At 53.3% G+C, this 17,862-nt stretch overlaps 1 protein-coding gene across 1 annotated transcript in view; it reads left to right on the top strand.

Moving 5' to 3' along the window:
• The window catches only part of LOC138121611 (uncharacterized), a 38,716-nt gene that overhangs the window by 564 nt on the left and 20,290 nt on the right, over positions 1-17,862 (top strand). Inside the window, exons 2-25 of the mRNA XM_069035305.1 lie at positions 41-94; positions 456-620; positions 811-921; positions 1,350-1,488; positions 2,323-2,439; positions 3,011-3,150; positions 3,372-3,482; positions 4,623-4,761; positions 5,587-5,688; positions 6,296-6,423; positions 6,645-6,755; positions 7,896-8,034; positions 8,860-8,961; positions 9,569-9,696; positions 9,918-10,028; positions 11,169-11,307; positions 12,134-12,235; positions 12,843-12,970; positions 13,192-13,302; positions 14,443-14,581; positions 15,408-15,509; positions 16,117-16,244; positions 16,466-16,576; positions 17,717-17,855. Of these exons, the coding sequence (XP_068891406.1) occupies positions 41-94; positions 456-620; positions 811-921; positions 1,350-1,488; positions 2,323-2,439; positions 3,011-3,150; positions 3,372-3,482; positions 4,623-4,761; positions 5,587-5,688; positions 6,296-6,423; positions 6,645-6,755; positions 7,896-8,034; positions 8,860-8,961; positions 9,569-9,696; positions 9,918-10,028; positions 11,169-11,307; positions 12,134-12,235; positions 12,843-12,970; positions 13,192-13,302; positions 14,443-14,581; positions 15,408-15,509; positions 16,117-16,244; positions 16,466-16,576; positions 17,717-17,855 (2,896 nt within the window). The remainder of the gene's footprint in view (positions 1-40; positions 95-455; positions 621-810; positions 922-1,349; positions 1,489-2,322; positions 2,440-3,010; positions 3,151-3,371; positions 3,483-4,622; positions 4,762-5,586; positions 5,689-6,295; positions 6,424-6,644; positions 6,756-7,895; positions 8,035-8,859; positions 8,962-9,568; positions 9,697-9,917; positions 10,029-11,168; positions 11,308-12,133; positions 12,236-12,842; positions 12,971-13,191; positions 13,303-14,442; positions 14,582-15,407; positions 15,510-16,116; positions 16,245-16,465; positions 16,577-17,716; positions 17,856-17,862) is intronic.

The following is a 17,862-nucleotide window of genomic DNA, read 5'->3' as shown; positions in this document are numbered from 1 at the left end:
AGAGCTGCAATTACACTTTTGTATTTGATTTTCATTGCAGATTTTGACTGCGGTCCTTCTTGGACTTGTCCTGACTCCAGCCCTTGCTGATTACGTGAGTACAGTGACCAATTTCCACATGAATGGCTGCTCTTTCTATGTTCCCCGCTTCATGAGATCTCCTTGATTCTTTCTCTACCACTTTGGAGGAAAGGAATTGAAGTTTTCTCTGACAGATGAAACTCTAAAGGCACCAGATGACAGCTGTCAGATGCAGCAATGATTCAGGGAATCCTTAAAAAGAATTCTTATGGCTATTGTCCAATGACACAGCCTTGATTCTGGGTCCTTTTGAAAATACTGAGGGCACTGCTGGGTCTTACGGGGGGACAGAGCTTCTTCTATTGTAGCAGAGTATTTTAAAAGCATTGGAGATGACACATGTCCAACTAAAAGTGCTCCATTTGGTTTTCCAGTCGCAGAAGACAAATCAAAACCAGCAAATTATCTTTGGTGGAGAGTCCCAAATCACTATCACCGGTATCTCACAAGGCGTGAAGATCAATAGTCAAACACGGGTGGCAATTATTGAGCAAAAGAGCAAAAATTTATCATGGAAAACTGTCTGGAACTACAACAAGGTGAGTGGCAGGGAGCGAGCTTGTTCCAAAGATGACCAAGGGATGGGAATCGTTTCTGTATTCTGAGCATTTGAAGTAAACCATACAGGGTAGAAACTCTTGGCATTCATAAATGTTTCAATCCCAATTTGGCACAAACTCAGAGAGAAGAAAAACTGAATTGTGAGTATTCGATAAATTTATTTTGCAGGGAGTCATTGCAACCAAAGTCACACAACAGAACACCTGCTACATTTCTACAATGAACAGAAACGAGATACCCAGCTTTGATAATTTGGCCCGATTGGCTGCAGAGAGCAGGGTAAGATACATAAGAAGTAACAGGTTCTTGATATTCAAATTCATTGGGTTGTTTCCTAAGGCCTTCCAGCCGACAGCCCGAGTGCCTCTGAGGGCCGAGGGCAGGGACTGAGCAAATGCTTTGCGAGGAGCCGAGCACTGGCTACACAGAGCGGCCGCACTCCTCTTCTCCTCTTCAGCGCCTTCCTTGCGCTGCCACTTCCCCTCGGGCTCCCTGCACCTTGACTCCCTTAGAACGAGCTCTGCCTTTGCAGCTGCCTTCAAGGCTTGCTAGTGCTCCCACAGGCCCCCAGGGGATTGAAAGGTGTCCCTGAAGGCAGTTGGGACTCAAATACCCAGCCCCGAGTCCTCATTCCAGACCTAGGAATAGGCCTAGCAGGAACCAGATCCCAGCACTGAGCTTGCTCAATGCTGGTATTTGATTTTTAGAACCTGATCGGTTTTGGAAGACCTACCAAGCAGATCACCTTTGTCGCCAATGGATTGGTCAACAACCTCAACTCCTACGGAGCAACCATCGCCGCTATGTGCAGTGGACTCACCACCTACATGGCTTACGAAGTTCACGGTGAGTGCAAGCATGGGAATTCTGAGTGTTACTGACCTGGCTTTTTCTCCTCTTGGCAAATGACCAAGGCACAGTTGCCGCTCTTGCACCTTGAGGTGCACACAAACCAAGGGCTGCAGCAGTTGCACAAAGGGTTCGGCATCTCCGCAGATCAGGACTGCAACAGGGTGGTGTCGCAGCCCCCAGAAATGACCCAAAGCAAACCCTTATAGCTGTTTCCACAAAGCTTAAGAGGGCTTAGATTTGGGCCCAGAGTGTTTCAACCCACTCTGAGCTCCCCTGTAATGCCCAGTCAAGAAAACGGGTCATTCAAAGAACCGCTGTCCTTCAGCTCAGAGCTTGCTGACGAGTGGGATCCAGGCAGCCACCAAACCCCGCTGCTTCACAACGCTAAGCCAAGCGGCTTCGATCCCTCGAGGTTTCTCTCAGGGCCAACGGTCGCATTCCCCAGGGCTTTAATGACCTGCACTTGGTAGGACTCTTCCAGAACGTCACAGCCCATATGCCTGGGCCCGTGAACTGCCAGCAGCCTCACCGTGTAATGCCCAGCCATCGGGATTCCCAGGAGCGAGTGCCATAGAGCCCCGATTTCTGCACGGGAAATCCCAAAGGGGTTTCAAGAGCGCGTCTTTGTGGGCATTCCTTGCTGAGCCACACAGCTGGTGCTCTTTGGCCTCTCCAAGGGAATCTGTCCCTCGTACAGCTCAAACATTCCTAGTGCAGCAATCCTTCAGAACCTGGCTGGCCCGGAGCAGCACCAGCACCCTCCTGTAGACAGGCAGCCAAGGTCTTTCAGCTCATGGGGTTTTGTCTTTTCTTTTCTAGCTTTCCAAGGATCCCAGGTGAACTCGGGATCATGCCTTACCCTCCATGTCCTGAGAGTTGTGGATCTGACATATTGCAATGGCAATGGCAATTGGAATGGTGGTTGGAATGACAACTGGACTGGCGGTTGGCCTGGCAATTGGACAGGCGGTTGGCATGGCAATTGGACTGGCGGTTGGCAGAGCAATTGGACTGGATCTTTCCCGGTGAGAAAAGCTTAGCCCTTACCTTTCTTGAACCAAATGGGGGGGCTCCAGAGCTTCTGCCCAAAGCCAAGCCTGATGCTCTTCTGGCCTGGCATCTCCTCTTTCGAGAGCTTTCTGCTCGAGGCTGCAGATGCTGAAACAGAGCAGTGGGTCAGCAGAGGTTTCCATCCAAGACCTTGAGCCTGGATTGACTGTGGCCAGTGGTCTTGCATGCATCAACCTCCGAAGGCACCAGATGACAGCTGTCAGATGCAGCAATGATTCACTGAATGCTTGAAAAGAATTCTTCGGGCCTTTGCCCAACACCACAGCCTTGATTCTGGGTCCTTTTGAAAAGAATGAGGCCAGTACTTGCACTGTCCTGGGGCCAGCACTTCTTCTGTTGTAGTAGGGATTTTTCTGAAGCTTTGGGGACATCGCTGTCTCCCTTCAAAGGCCAAACGTCTTCTTTCCCTTGGCTTTTCAGTCTCAGCAGATTCCCGGCATCCCAGGCAACATCCCAGGCAACAACACGCAAGTCATCGTTGGTGGCCAGTCCCAAATTGTGATCATCAACAGGCAATGGCGTGTGGCAATCATTGAGCAAAAGAGCATCAGCGGGTCCTGGAAAACCATCTGGAACTACAACACGGTGAGTGGCAGGGGGGCTGCTCGTTCACAAAGCGGACGAGGAGACTGGCTCCTGGTACAGCTGGGCCCAGGAACGGGGCTTGTTTCTGTATTCTGAATGTTTGGAGTCCACGATGTGGGGTAGAATCTCTCAGCATTTGTTACGCTTTCCATCCCGACTTCATCCCAATGTTAACAGTTGGAAAATGTAAATTTTGAGTGCTCGATGACTTGATTTTACAGGGCATCATTGCAACCAAAGTCACGCAACAGAACGCCTGCTACATTTCCGTCATGAACAGAAACGAGATGCCCCGCTTTGATAATCTGGCCCACCTGGCACAAGAGAGCAGGGTAAGATTCCTAAGGAGTAGCAGCTTCCTGACCCTGGGGATCAGCGGGCCGTTTCTTCATGTGCTTTTTCTTTATGGAAACGATTAGGTTGTCACTAGTGGCAGGGTTTCCTTTCCCTCAACAGTAGTGTAGATTGGAAATTTGTTGTAGGAATGCTTTGCCAAAAGAAGAAAGGGGCTGCATCGTTCCCTCCCCCAGCTCCGCTTTCTCTGAGAACCTTGAGCTCTGCAGCTTGCTGGACAAAGCCTTGCTCTGAGGAGCCCTTCCAGGGCCTTCATTCTCTTGGCATGCCAAGATCTCTAAGTCCTTTGCAGACTTTTCAGTACCAAACGGCATTGGTCGGCTCAGAACTTGGCCTTGCAGCTGCGCTCGGCCAGACTCCCTTTTCTTTGGGGCGCGAGAGAACGTCTCCCTATTCCACAGCCTTTCCCCCACTTTCCTGCGAGGAGCCACAACAGGAGGCCTGTGGCCCTAGCTGAGGAAGGAGCTAGAGAGCAGAGGGAAGCCGAGGGCGTGTGAGGGAACACCGGCAGCCAGGGAATTGGGCCAGGCCACAAAGCACTCCAGGAGGAAAAGAGAGTGGCAATTCCTTTGAAACAAAGCCCGCGGGAGCCGTTCAGAAAGACCCGTCCCGCTAGAGCAGCCAGGGCTCTCAGAGAGCTCTTAAGCACCACCTGCAAATAGTCCGAGAGCAAATGTATCTGCCCGGGCTTGCTGCTGCCCTCTTTGGCTCCCGTTTAGAACGGGCTGCAGCAAGACACTTCTGCCGCCGGCCTTCCAGCCGACAGCCCGAGTGCCTCTGAGGGCCGAGGGCAGGGACTGAGCAAATGCTTTGCGAGGAGCCGAGCACTGGCTACACAGAGCGGCCGCACTCCTCTTCTCCTCTTCAGCGCCTTCCTTGCGCTGCCACTTCCCCTCGGGCTCCCTGCACCTTGACTCCCTTAGAACGAGCTCTGCCTTTGCAGCTGCCTTCAAGGCTTGCTAGTGCTCCCACAGGCCCCCAGGGGATTGAAAGGTGTCCCTGAAGGCAGTTGGGACTCAAATACCCAGCCCCGAGTCCTCATTCCAGACCTAGGAATAGGCCTAGCAGGAACCAGATCCCAGCACTGAGCTTGCTCAATGCTGGTATTTGATTTTTAGAACCTGATCGGTTTTGGAAGACCTACCAAGCAGATCACCTTTGTCGCCAATGGATTGGTCAACAACCTCAACTCCTACGGAGCAACCATCGCCGCTATGTGCAGTGGACTCACCACCTACATGGCTTACGAAGTTCACGGTGAGTGCAAGCATGGGAATTCTGAGTGTTACTGACCTGGCTTTTTCTCCTCTTGGCAAATGACCAAGGCACAGTTGCCGCTCTTGCACCTTGAGGTGCACACAAACCAAGGGCTGCAGCAGTTGCACAAAGGGTTCGGCATCTCCGCAGATCAGGACTGCAACAGGGTGGTGTCGCAGCCCCCAGAAATGACCCAAAGCAAACCCTTATAGCTGTTTCCACAAAGCTTAAGAGGGCTTAGATTTGGGCCCAGAGTGTTTCAACCCACTCTGAGCTCCCCTGTAATGCCCAGTCAAGAAAACGGGTCATTCAAAGAACCGCTGTCCTTCAGCTCAGAGCTTGCTGACGAGTGGGATCCAGGCAGCCACCAAACCCCGCTGCTTCACAACGCTAAGCCAAGCGGCTTCGATCCCTCGAGGTTTCTCTCAGGGCCAACGGTCGCATTCCCCAGGGCTTTAATGACCTGCACTTGGTAGGACTCTTCCAGAACGTCACAGCCCATATGCCTGGGCCCGTGAACTGCCAGCAGCCTCACCGTGTAATGCCCAGCCATCGGGATTCCCAGGAGCGAGTGCCATAGAGCCCCGATTTCTGCACGGGAAATCCCAAAGGGGTTTCAAGAGCGCGTCTTTGTGGGCATTCCTTGCTGAGCCACACAGCTGGTGCTCTTTGGCCTCTCCAAGGGAATCTGTCCCTCGTACAGCTCAAACATTCCTAGTGCAGCAATCCTTCAGAACCTGGCTGGCCCGGAGCAGCACCAGCACCCTCCTGTAGACAGGCAGCCAAGGTCTTTCAGCTCATGGGGTTTTGTCTTTTCTTTTCTAGCTTTCCAAGGATCCCAGGTGAACTCGGGATCATGCCTTACCCTCCATGTCCTGAGAGTTGTGGATCTGACATATTGCAATGGCAATGGCAATTGGAATGGTGGTTGGAATGACAACTGGACTGGCGGTTGGCCTGGCAATTGGACAGGCGGTTGGCATGGCAATTGGACTGGCGGTTGGCAGAGCAATTGGACTGGATCTTTCCCGGTGAGAAAAGCTTAGCCCTTACCTTTCTTGAACCAAATGGGGGGGCTCCAGAGCTTCTGCCCAAAGCCAAGCCTGATGCTCTTCTGGCCTGGCATCTCCTCTTTCGAGAGCTTTCTGCTCGAGGCTGCAGATGCTGAAACAGAGCAGTGGGTCAGCAGAGGTTTCCATCCAAGACCTTGAGCCTGGATTGACTGTGGCCAGTGGTCTTGCATGCATCAACCTCTGAAGGCACCAGATGACAGCTGTCAGATGCAGCAATGATTCACTGAATGCTTGAAAAGAATTCTTCGGGCCTTTGCCCAACACCACAGCCTTGATTCTGGGTCCTTTTGAAAAGAATGAGGCCAGTACTTGCACTGTCCTGGGGCCAGCACTTCTTCTGTTGTAGTAGGGATTTTTCTGAAGCTTTGGGGACATCGCTGTCTCCCTTCAAAGGCCAAACGTCTTCTTTCCCTTGGCTTTTCAGTCTCAGCAGATTCCCGGCATCCCAGGCAACATCCCAGGCAACAACACGCAAGTCATCGTTGGTGGCCAGTCCCAAATTGTGATCATCAACAGGCAATGGCGTGTGGCAATCATTGAGCAAAAGAGCATCAGCGGGTCCTGGAAAACCATCTGGAACTACAACACGGTGAGTGGCAGGGGGGCTGCTCGTTCACAAAGCGGACGAGGAGACTGGCTCCTGGTACAGCTGGGCCCAGGAACGGGGCTTGTTTCTGTATTCTGAATGTTTGGAGTCCACGATGTGGGGTAGAATCTCTCAGCATTTGTTACGCTTTCCATCCCGACTTCATCCCAATGTTAACAGTTGGAAAATGTAAATTTTGAGTGCTCGATGACTTGATTTTACAGGGCATCATTGCAACCAAAGTCACGCAACAGAACGCCTGCTACATTTCCGTCATGAACAGAAACGAGATGCCCCGCTTTGATAATCTGGCCCACCTGGCACAAGAGAGCAGGGTAAGATTCCTAAGGAGTAGCAGCTTCCTGACCCTGGGGATCAGCGGGCCGTTTCTTCATGTGCTTTTTCTTTATGGAAACGATTAGGTTGTCACTAGTGGCAGGGTTTCCTTTCCCTCAACAGTAGTGTAGATTGGAAATTTGTTGTAGGAATGCTTTGCCAAAAGAAGAAAGGGGCTGCATCGTTCCCTCCCCCAGCTCCGCTTTCTCTGAGAACCTTGAGCTCTGCAGCTTGCTGGACAAAGCCTTGCTCTGAGGAGCCCTTCCAGGGCCTTCATTCTCTTGGCATGCCAAGATCTCTAAGTCCTTTGCAGACTTTTCAGTACCAAACGGCATTGGTCGGCTCAGAACTTGGCCTTGCAGCTGCGCTCGGCCAGACTCCCTTTTCTTTGGGGCGCGAGAGAACGTCTCCCTATTCCACAGCCTTTCCCCCACTTTCCTGCGAGGAGCCACAACAGGAGGCCTGTGGCCCTAGCTGAGGAAGGAGCTAGAGAGCAGAGGGAAGCCGAGGGCGTGTGAGGGAACACCGGCAGCCAGGGAATTGGGCCAGGCCACAAAGCACTCCAGGAGGAAAAGAGAGTGGCAATTCCTTTGAAACAAAGCCCGCGGGAGCCGTTCAGAAAGACCCGTCCCGCTAGAGCAGCCAGGGCTCTCAGAGAGCTCTTAAGCACCACCTGCAAATAGTCCGAGAGCAAATGTATCTGCCCGGGCTTGCTGCTGCCCTCTTTGGCTCCCGTTTAGAACGGGCTGCAGCAAGACACTTCTGCCGCCGGCCTTCCAGCCGACAGCCCGAGTGCCTCTGAGGGCCGAGGGCAGGGACTGAGCAAATGCTTTGCGAGGAGCCGAGCACTGGCTACACAGAGCGGCCGCACTCCTCTTCTCCTCTTCAGCGCCTTCCTTGCGCTGCCACTTCCCCTCGGGCTCCCTGCACCTTGACTCCCTTAGAACGAGCTCTGCCTTTGCAGCTGCCTTCAAGGCTTGCTAGTGCTCCCACAGGCCCCCAGGGGATTGAAAGGTGTCCCTGAAGGCAGTTGGGACTCAAATACCCAGCCCCGAGTCCTCATTCCAGACCTAGGAATAGGCCTAGCAGGAACCAGATCCCAGCACTGAGCTTGCTCAATGCTGGTATTTGATTTTTAGAACCTGATCGGTTTTGGAAGACCTACCAAGCAGATCACCTTTGTCGCCAATGGATTGGTCAACAACCTCAACTCCTACGGAGCAACCATCGCCGCTATGTGCAGTGGACTCACCACCTACATGGCTTACGAAGTTCACGGTGAGTGCAAGCATGGGAATTCTGAGTGTTACTGACCTGGCTTTTTCTCCTCTTGGCAAATGACCAAGGCACAGTTGCCGCTCTTGCACCTTGAGGTGCACACAAACCAAGGGCTGCAGCAGTTGCACAAAGGGTTCGGCATCTCCGCAGATCAGGACTGCAACAGGGTGGTGTCGCAGCCCCCAGAAATGACCCAAAGCAAACCCTTATAGCTGTTTCCACAAAGCTTAAGAGGGCTTAGATTTGGGCCCAGAGTGTTTCAACCCACTCTGAGCTCCCCTGTAATGCCCAGTCAAGAAAACGGGTCATTCAAAGAACCGCTGTCCTTCAGCTCAGAGCTTGCTGACGAGTGGGATCCAGGCAGCCACCAAACCCCGCTGCTTCACAACGCTAAGCCAAGCGGCTTCGATCCCTCGAGGTTTCTCTCAGGGCCAACGGTCGCATTCCCCAGGGCTTTAATGACCTGCACTTGGTAGGACTCTTCCAGAACGTCACAGCCCATATGCCTGGGCCCGTGAACTGCCAGCAGCCTCACCGTGTAATGCCCAGCCATCGGGATTCCCAGGAGCGAGTGCCATAGAGCCCCGATTTCTGCACGGGAAATCCCAAAGGGGTTTCAAGAGCGCGTCTTTGTGGGCATTCCTTGCTGAGCCACACAGCTGGTGCTCTTTGGCCTCTCCAAGGGAATCTGTCCCTCGTACAGCTCAAACATTCCTAGTGCAGCAATCCTTCAGAACCTGGCTGGCCCGGAGCAGCACCAGCACCCTCCTGTAGACAGGCAGCCAAGGTCTTTCAGCTCATGGGGTTTTGTCTTTTCTTTTCTAGCTTTCCAAGGATCCCAGGTGAACTCGGGATCATGCCTTACCCTCCATGTCCTGAGAGTTGTGGATCTGACATATTGCAATGGCAATGGCAATTGGAATGGTGGTTGGAATGACAACTGGACTGGCGGTTGGCCTGGCAATTGGACAGGCGGTTGGCATGGCAATTGGACTGGCGGTTGGCAGAGCAATTGGACTGGATCTTTCCCGGTGAGAAAAGCTTAGCCCTTACCTTTCTTGAACCAAATGGGGGGGCTCCAGAGCTTCTGCCCAAAGCCAAGCCTGATGCTCTTCTGGCCTGGCATCTCCTCTTTCGAGAGCTTTCTGCTCGAGGCTGCAGATGCTGAAACAGAGCAGTGGGTCAGCAGAGGTTTCCATCCAAGACCTTGAGCCTGGATTGACTGTGGCCAGTGGTCTTGCATGCATCAACCTCCGAAGGCACCAGATGACAGCTGTCAGATGCAGCAATGATTCACTGAATGCTTGAAAAGAATTCTTCGGGCCTTTGCCCAACACCACAGCCTTGATTCTGGGTCCTTTTGCAAAGAATGAGGCCAGTACTTGCACTGTCCTGGGGCCAGCACTTCTTCTGTTGTAGTAGGGATTTTTCTGAAGCTTTGGGGACATCGCTGTCTCCCTTCAAAGGCCAAACGTCTTCTTTCCCTTGGCTTTTCAGTCTCAGCAGATTCCCGGCATCCCAGGCAACATCCCAGGCAACAACACGCAAGTCATCGTTGGTGGCCAGTCCCAAATTGTGATCATCAACAGGCAATGGCGTGTGGCAATCATTGAGCAAAAGAGCATCAGCGGGTCCTGGAAAACCATCTGGAACTACAACACGGTGAGTGGCAGGGGGGCTGCTCGTTCACAAAGCGGACGAGGAGACTGGCTCCTGGTACAGCTGGGCCCAGGAACGGGGCTTGTTTCTGTATTCTGAATGTTTGGAGTCCACGATGTGGGGTAGAATCTCTCAGCATTTGTTACGCTTTCCATCCCGACTTCATCCCAATGTTAACAGTTGGAAAATGTAAATTTTGAGTGCTCGATGACTTGATTTTACAGGGCATCATTGCAACCAAAGTCACGCAACAGAACGCCTGCTACATTTCCGTCATGAACAGAAACGAGATGCCCCGCTTTGATAATCTGGCCCACCTGGCACAAGAGAGCAGGGTAAGATTCCTAAGGAGTAGCAGCTTCCTGACCCTGGGGATCAGCGGGCCGTTTCTTCATGTGCTTTTTCTTTATGGAAACGATTAGGTTGTCACTAGTGGCAGGGTTTCCGTTCCCTCAACAGTAGTGTAGATTGGAAATTTGTTGTAGGAATGCTTTGCCAAAAGAAGAAAGGGGCTGCATCGTTCCCTCCCCCAGCTCCGCTTTCTCTGAGAACCTTGAGCTCTGCAGCTTGCTGGACAAAGCCTTGCTCTGAGGAGCCCTTCCAGGGCCTTCATTCTCTTGGCATGCCAAGATCTCTAAGTCCTTTGCAGACTTTTCAGTACCAAACGGCATTGGTCGGCTCAGAACTTGGCCTTGCAGCTGCGCTCGGCCAGACTCCCTTTTCTTTGGGGCGCGAGAGAACGTCTCCCTATTCCACAGCCTTTCCCCCACTTTCCTGCGAGGAGCCACAACAGGAGGCCTGTGGCCCTAGCTGAGGAAGGAGCTAGAGAGCAGAGGGAAGCCGAGGGCGTGCGAGGGAACACCGGCAGCCAGGGAATTGGGCCAGGCCACAAAGCACTCCAGGAGGAAAAGAGAGTGGCAATTCCTTTGAAACAAAGCCCGCGGGAGCCGTTCAGAAAGACCCGTCCCGCTAGAGCAGCCAGGGCTCTCAGAGAGCTCTTAAGCACCACCTGCAAATAGTCCGAGAGCAAATGTATCTGCCCGGGCTTGCTGCTGCCCTCTTTGGCTCCCGTTTAGAACGGGCTGCAGCAAGACACTTCTGCCGCCGGCCTTCCAGCCGACAGCCCGAGTGCCTCTGAGGGCCGAGGGCAGGGACTGAGCAAATGCTTTGCGAGGAGCCGAGCACTGGCTACACAGAGCGGCCGCACTCCTCTTCTCCTCTTCAGCGCCTTCCTTGCGCTGCCACTTCCCCTCGGGCTCCCTGCACCTTGACTCCCTTAGAACGAGCTCTGCCTTTGCAGCTGCCTTCAAGGCTTGCTAGTGCTCCCACAGGCCCCCAGGGGATTGAAAGGTGTCCCTGAAGGCAGTTGGGACTCAAATACCCAGCCCCGAGTCCTCATTCCAGACCTAGGAATAGGCCTAGCAAGAACCAGATCCCAGCACTGAGCTTGCTCAATGCTGGTATTTGATTTTTAGAACCTGATCGGTTTTGGAAGACCTACCAAGCAGATCACCTTTGTCGCCAATGGATTGGTCAACAACCTCAGGTCTTACGGAGCAAACGTCTTCTCTATGTGCAGCGGACTCACCACCTACATGGCTTACGAAGTTCACGGTGAGTGCAAGCATGGGAATTCTGAGTGTTACTGACCTGGCTTTTTCTCCTCTTGGCAAATGACCAAGGCACAGTTGCCGCTCTTGCACCTTGAGGTGCACACAAACCAAGGGCTGCAGCAGTTGCACAAAGGGTTCGGCATCTCCGCAGATCAGGACTGCAACAGGGTGGTGTCGCAGCCCCCAGAAATGACCCAAAGCAAACCCTTATAGCTGCTTTCCACAAAGCTTAAGAGGGCTTAGATTTGGGCCCAGAGTGTTTCAACCCACTCTGAGCTCCCCTGTAATGCCCAGTCAAGAAAACGGGTCATTCAAAGAACCGCTGTCCTTCAGCTCAGAGCTTGCTGACGAGTGGGATCCAGGCAGCCACCAAACCCCGCTGCTTCACAACGCTAAGCCAAGCGGCTTCGATCCCTCGAGGTTTCTCTCAGGGCCAACGGTCGCATTCCCCAGGGCTTTAATGACCTGCACTTGGTAGGACTCTTCCAGAACGTCACAGCCCATATGCCTGGGCCCGTGAACTGCCAGCAGCCTCACCGTGTAATGCCCAGCCATCGGGATTCCCAGGAGCGAGTGCCATAGAGCCCCGATTTCTGCACGGGAAATCCCAAAGGGGTTTCAAGAGCGCGTCTTTGTGGGCATTCCTTGCTGAGCCACACAGCTGGTGCTCTTTGGCCTCTCCAAGGGAATCTGTCCCTCGTACAGCTCAAACATTCCTAGTGCAGCAATCCTTCAGAACCTGGCTGGCCCGGAGCAGCACCAGCACCCTCCTGTAGACAGGCAGCCAAGGTCTTTCAGCTCATGGGGTTTTGTCTTTTCTTTTCTAGCTTTCCAAGGATCCCAGGTGAACTCGGGATCATGCCTTACCCTCCATGTCCTGAGAGTTGTGGATCTGACATATTGCAATGGCAATGGCAATTGGAATGGTGGTTGGAATGACAACTGGACTGGCGGTTGGCCTGGCAATTGGACAGGCGGTTGGCATGGCAATTGGACTGGCGGTTGGCAGAGCAATTGGACTGGATCTTTCCCGGTGAGAAAAGCTTAGCCCTTACCTTTCTTGAACCAAATGGGGGGGCTCCAGAGCTTCTGCCCAAAGCCAAGCCTGATGCTCTTCTGGCCTGGCATCTCCTCTTTCGAGAGCTTTCTGCTCGAGGCTGCAGATGCTGAAACAGAGCAGTGGGTCAGCAGAGGTTTCCATCCAAGACCTTGAGCCTGGATTGACTGTGGCCAGTGGTCTTGCATGCATCAACCTCCGAAGGCACCAGATGACAGCTGTCAGATGCAGCAATGATTCACTGAATGCTTGAAAAGAATTCTTCGGGCCTTTGCCCAACACCACAGCCTTGATTCTGGGTCCTTTTGAAAAGAATGAGGCCAGTACTTGCACTGTCCTGGGGCCAGCACTTCTTCTGTTGTAGTAGGGATTTTTCTGAAGCTTTGGGGACATCGCTGTCTCCCTTCAAAGGCCAAACGTCTTCTTTCCCTTGGCTTTTCAGTCTCAGCAGATTCCCGGCATCCCAGGCAACATCCCAGGCAACAACACGCAAGTCATCGTTGGTGGCCAGTCCCAAATTGTGATCATCAACAGGCAATGGCGTGTGGCAATCATTGAGCAAAAGAGCATCAGCGGGTCCTGGAAAACCATCTGGAACTACAACACGGTGAGTGGCAGGGGGGCTGCTCGTTCACAAAGCGGACGAGGAGACTGGCTCCTGGTACAGCTGGGCCCAGGAACGGGGCTTGTTTCTGTATTCTGAATGTTTGGAGTCCACGATGTGGGGTAGAATCTCTCAGCATTTGTTACGCTTTCCATCCCGACTTCATCCCAATGTTAACAGTTGGAAAATGTAAATTTTGAGTGCTCGATGACTTGATTTTACAGGGCATCATTGCAACCAAAGTCACGCAACAGAACGCCTGCTACATTTCCGTCATGAACAGAAACGAGATGCCCCGCTTTGATAATCTGGCCCACCTGGCACAAGAGAGCAGGGTAAGATTCCTAAGGAGTAGCAGCTTCCTGACCCTGGGGATCAGCGGGCCGTTTCTTCATGTGCTTTTTCTTTATGGAAACGATTAGGTTGTCACTAGTGGCAGGGTTTCCTTTCCCTCAACAGTAGTGTAGATTGGAAATTTGTTGTAGGAATGCTTTGCCAAAAGAAGAAAGGGGCTGCATCGTTCCCTCCCCCAGCTCCGCTTTCTCTGAGAACCTTGAGCTCTGCAGCTTGCTGGACAAAGCCTTGCTCTGAGGAGCCCTTCCAGGGCCTTCATTCTCTTGGCATGCCAAGATCTCTAAGTCCTTTGCAGACTTTTCAGTACCAAACGGCATTGGTCGGCTCAGAACTTGGCCTTGCAGCTGCGCTCGGCCAGACTCCCTTTTCTTTGGGGCGCGAGAGAACGTCTCCCTATTCCACAGCCTTTCCCCCACTTTCCTGCGAGGAGCCACAACAGGAGGCCTGTGGCCCTAGCTGAGGAAGGAGCTAGAGAGCAGAGGGAAGCCGAGGGCGTGCGAGGGAACACCGGCAGCCAGGGAATTGGGCCAGGCCACAAAGCACTCCAGGAGGAAAAGAGAGTGGCAATTCCTTTGAAACAAAGCCCGCGGGAGCCGTTCAGAAAGACCCGTCCCGCTAGAGCAGCCAGGGCTCTCAGAGAGCTCTTAAGCACCACCTGCAAATAGTCCGAGAGCAAATGTATCTGCCCGGGCTTGCTGCTGCCCTCTTTGGCTCCCGTTTAGAACAGGCTGCAGCAAGACACTTCTGCCGCCGGCCTTCCAGCCGACAGCCCGAGTGCCTCTGAGGGCCGAGGGCAGGGACTGAGCAAATGCTTTGCGAGGAGCCGAGCACTGGCTACACAGAGCGGCCGCACTCCTCTTCTCCTCTTCAGCGCCTTCCTTGCGCTGCCACTTCCCCTCGGGCTCCCTGCACCTTGACTCCCTTAGAACGAGCTCTGCCTTTGCAGCTGCCTTCAAGGCTTGCTAGTGCTCCCACAGGCCCCCAGGGGATTGAAAGGTGTCCCTGAAGGCAGTTGGGACTCAAATACCCAGCCCCGAGTCCTCATTCCAGACCTAGGAATAGGCCTAGCAGGAACCAGATCCCAGCACTGAGCTTGCTCAATGCTGGTATTTGATTTTTAGAACCTGATCGGTTTTGGAAGACCTACCAAGCAGATCACCTTTGTCGCCAATGGATTGGTCAACAACCTCAGGTCTTACGGAGCAAACGTCTTCTCTATGTGCAGCGGACTCACCACCTACATGGCTTACGAAGTTCACGGTGAGTGCAAGCATGGGAATTCTGAGTGTTACTGACCTGGCTTTTTCTCCTCTTGGCAAATGACCAAGGCACAGTTGCCGCTCTTGCACCTTGAGGTGCACACAAACCAAGGGCTGCAGCAGTTGCACAAAGGGTTCGGCATCTCCGCAGATCAGGACTGCAACAGGGTGGTGTCGCAGCCCCCAGAAATGACCCAAAGCAAACCCTTATAGCTGCTTTCCACAAAGCTTAAGAGGGCTTAGATTTGGGCCCAGAGTGTTTCAACCCACTCTGAGCTCCCCTGTAATGCCCAGTCAAGAAAACGGGTCATTCAAAGAACCGCTGTCCTTCAGCTCAGAGCTTGCTGACGAGTGGGATCCAGGCAGCCACCAAACCCCGCTGCTTCACAACGCTAAGCCAAGCGGCTTCGATCCCTCGAGGTTTCTCTCAGGGCCAACGGTCGCATTCCCCAGGGCTTTAATGACCTGCACTTGGTAGGACTCTTCCAGAACGTCACAGCCCATATGCCTGGGCCCGTGAACTGCCAGCAGCCTCACCGTGTAATGCCCAGCCATCGGGATTCCCAGGAGCGAGTGCCATAGAGCCCCGATTTCTGCACGGGAAATCCCAAAGGGGTTTCAAGAGCGCGTCTTTGTGGGCATTCCTTGCTGAGCCACACAGCTGGTGCTCTTTGGCCTCTCCAAGGGAATCTGTCCCTCGTACAGCTCAAACATTCCTAGTGCAGCAATCCTTCAGAACCTGGCTGGCCCGGAGCAGCACCAGCACCCTCCTGTAGACAGGCAGCCAAGGTCTTTCAGCTCATGGGGTTTTGTCTTTTCTTTTCTAGCTTTCCAAGGATCCCAGGTGAACTCGGGATCATGCCTTACCCTCCATGTCCTGAGAGTTGTGGATCTGACATATTGCAATGGCAATGGCAATTGGAATGGTGGTTGGAATGACAACTGGACTGGCGGTTGGCCTGGCAATTGGACAGGCGGTTGGCATGGCAATTGGACTGGCGGTTGGCAGAGCAATTGGACTGGATCTTTCCCGGTGAGAAAAGCTTAGCCCTTACCTTTCTTGAACCAAATGGGGGGGCTCCAGAGCTTCTGCCCAAAGCCAAGCCTGATGCTCTTCTGGCCTGGCATCTCCTCTTTCGAGAGCTTTCTGCTCGAGGCTGCAGATGCTGAAACAGAGCAGTGGGTCAGCAGAGGTTTCCATCCAAGACCTTGAGCCTGGATTGACTGTGGCCAGTGGTCTTGCATGCATCAACCTCCGAAGGCACCAGATGACAGCTGTCAGATGCAGCAATGATTCACTGAATGCTTGAAAAGAATTCTTCGGGCCTTTGCCCAACACCACAGCCTTGATTCTGGGTCCTTTTGAAAAGAATGAGGCCAGTACTTGCACTGTCCTGGGGCCAGCACTTCTTCTGTTGTAGTAGGGATTTTTCTGAAGCTTTGGGGACATCGCTGTCTCCCTTCAAAGGCCAAACGTCTTCTTTCCCTTGGCTTTTCAGTCTCAGCAGATTCCCGGCATCCCAGGCAACATCCCAGGCAACAACACGCAAGTCATCGTTGGTGGCCAGTCCCAAATTGTGATCATCAACAGGCAATGGCGTGTGGCAATCATTGAGCAAAAGAGCATCAGCGGGTCCTGGAAAACCATCTGGAACTACAACACGGTGAGTGGCAGGGGGGCTGCTCGTTCACAAAGCGGACGAGGAGACTGGCTCCTGGTACAGCTGGGCCCAGGAACGGGGCTTGTTTCTGTATTCTGAATGTTTGGAGTCCACGATGTGGGGTAGAATCTCTCAGCATTTGTTACGCTTTCCATCCCGACTTCATCCCAATGTTAACAGTTGGAAAATGTAAATTTTGAGTGCTCGATGACTTGATTTTACAGGGCATCATTGCAACCAAAGTCACGCAACAGAACGCCTGCTACATTTCCGTCATGAACAGAAACGAGATGCCCCGCTTTGATAATCTGGCCCACCTGGCACAAGAGAGCAGGGTAAGATTCCTAAGGAGTAGCAGCTTCCTGACCCTGGGGATCAGCGGGCCGTTTCTTCATGTGCTTTTTCTTTATGGAAACGATTAGGTTGTCATTAGTGGCAGGGTTTCCTTTCCCTCAACAGTAGTGTAGATTGGAAATTTGTTGTAGGAATGCTTTGCCAAAAGAAGAAAGGGGCTGCATCGTTCCCTCCCCCAGCTCCGCTTTCTCTGAGAACCTTGAGCTCTGCAGCTTGCTGGACAAAGCCTTGCTCTGAGGAGCCCTTCCAGGGCCTTCATTCTCTTGGCATGCCAAGATCTCTAAGTCCTTTGCAGACTTTTCAGTACCAAACGGCATTGGTCGGCTCAGAACTTGGCCTTGCAGCTGCGCTCGGCCAGACTCCCTTTTCTTTGGGGCGCGAGAGAGCGTCTCCCTATTCCACAGCCTTTCCCCCACTTTCCTGCGAGGAGCCACAACAGGAGGCCTGTGGCCCTAGCTGAGGAAGGAGCTAGAGAGCAGAGGGAAGCCGAGGGCGTGTGAGGGAACACCGGCAGCCAGGGAATTGGGCCAGGCCACAAAGCACTCCAGGAGGAAAAGAGAGTGGCAATTCCTTTGAAACAAAGCCCGCGGGAGCCGTTCAGAAAGACCCGTCCCGCTAGAGCAGCCAGGGCTCTCAGAGAGCTCTTAAGCACCACCTGCAAATAGTCCGAGAGCAAATGTATCTGCCCGGGCTTGCTGCTGCCCTCTTTGGCTCCCGTTTAGAACGGGCTGCAGCAAGACACTTCTGCCGCCGGCCTTCCAGCCGACAGCCCGAGTGCCTCTGAGGGCCGAGGGCAGGGACTGAGCAAATGCTTTGCGAGGAGCCGAGCACTGGCTACACAGAGCGGCCGCACTCCTCTTCTCCTCTTCAGCGCCTTCCTTGCGCTGCCACTTCCCCTCGGGCTCCCTGCACCTTGACTCCCTTAGAACGAGCTCTGCCTTTGCAGCTGCCTTCAAGGCTTGCTAGTGCTCCCACAGGCCCCCAGGGGATTGAAAGGTGTCCCTGAAGGCAGTTGGGACTCAAATACCCAGCCCCGAGTCCTCATTCCAGACCTAGGAATAGGCCTAGCAGGAACCAGATCCCAGCACTGAGCTTGCTCAATGCTGGTATTTGATTTTTAGAACCTGATCGGTTTTGGAAGACCTACCAAGCAGATCACCTTTGTCGCCAATGGATTGGTCAACAACCTCAGGTCTTACGGAGCAAACGTCTTCTCTATGTGCAGCGGACTCACCACCTACACGGCTTACGAAGTTCACGGTGAGTG

The sequence above is a fragment of the Aphelocoma coerulescens genome, chromosome 22 (assembly GCF_041296385.1).
Source record: "Aphelocoma coerulescens isolate FSJ_1873_10779 chromosome 22, UR_Acoe_1.0, whole genome shotgun sequence".
Classification (NCBI taxonomy): domain Eukaryota; kingdom Metazoa; phylum Chordata; class Aves; order Passeriformes; family Corvidae; genus Aphelocoma; species Aphelocoma coerulescens.
This window is presented reverse-complemented; position numbering and strand designations above follow the sequence as displayed.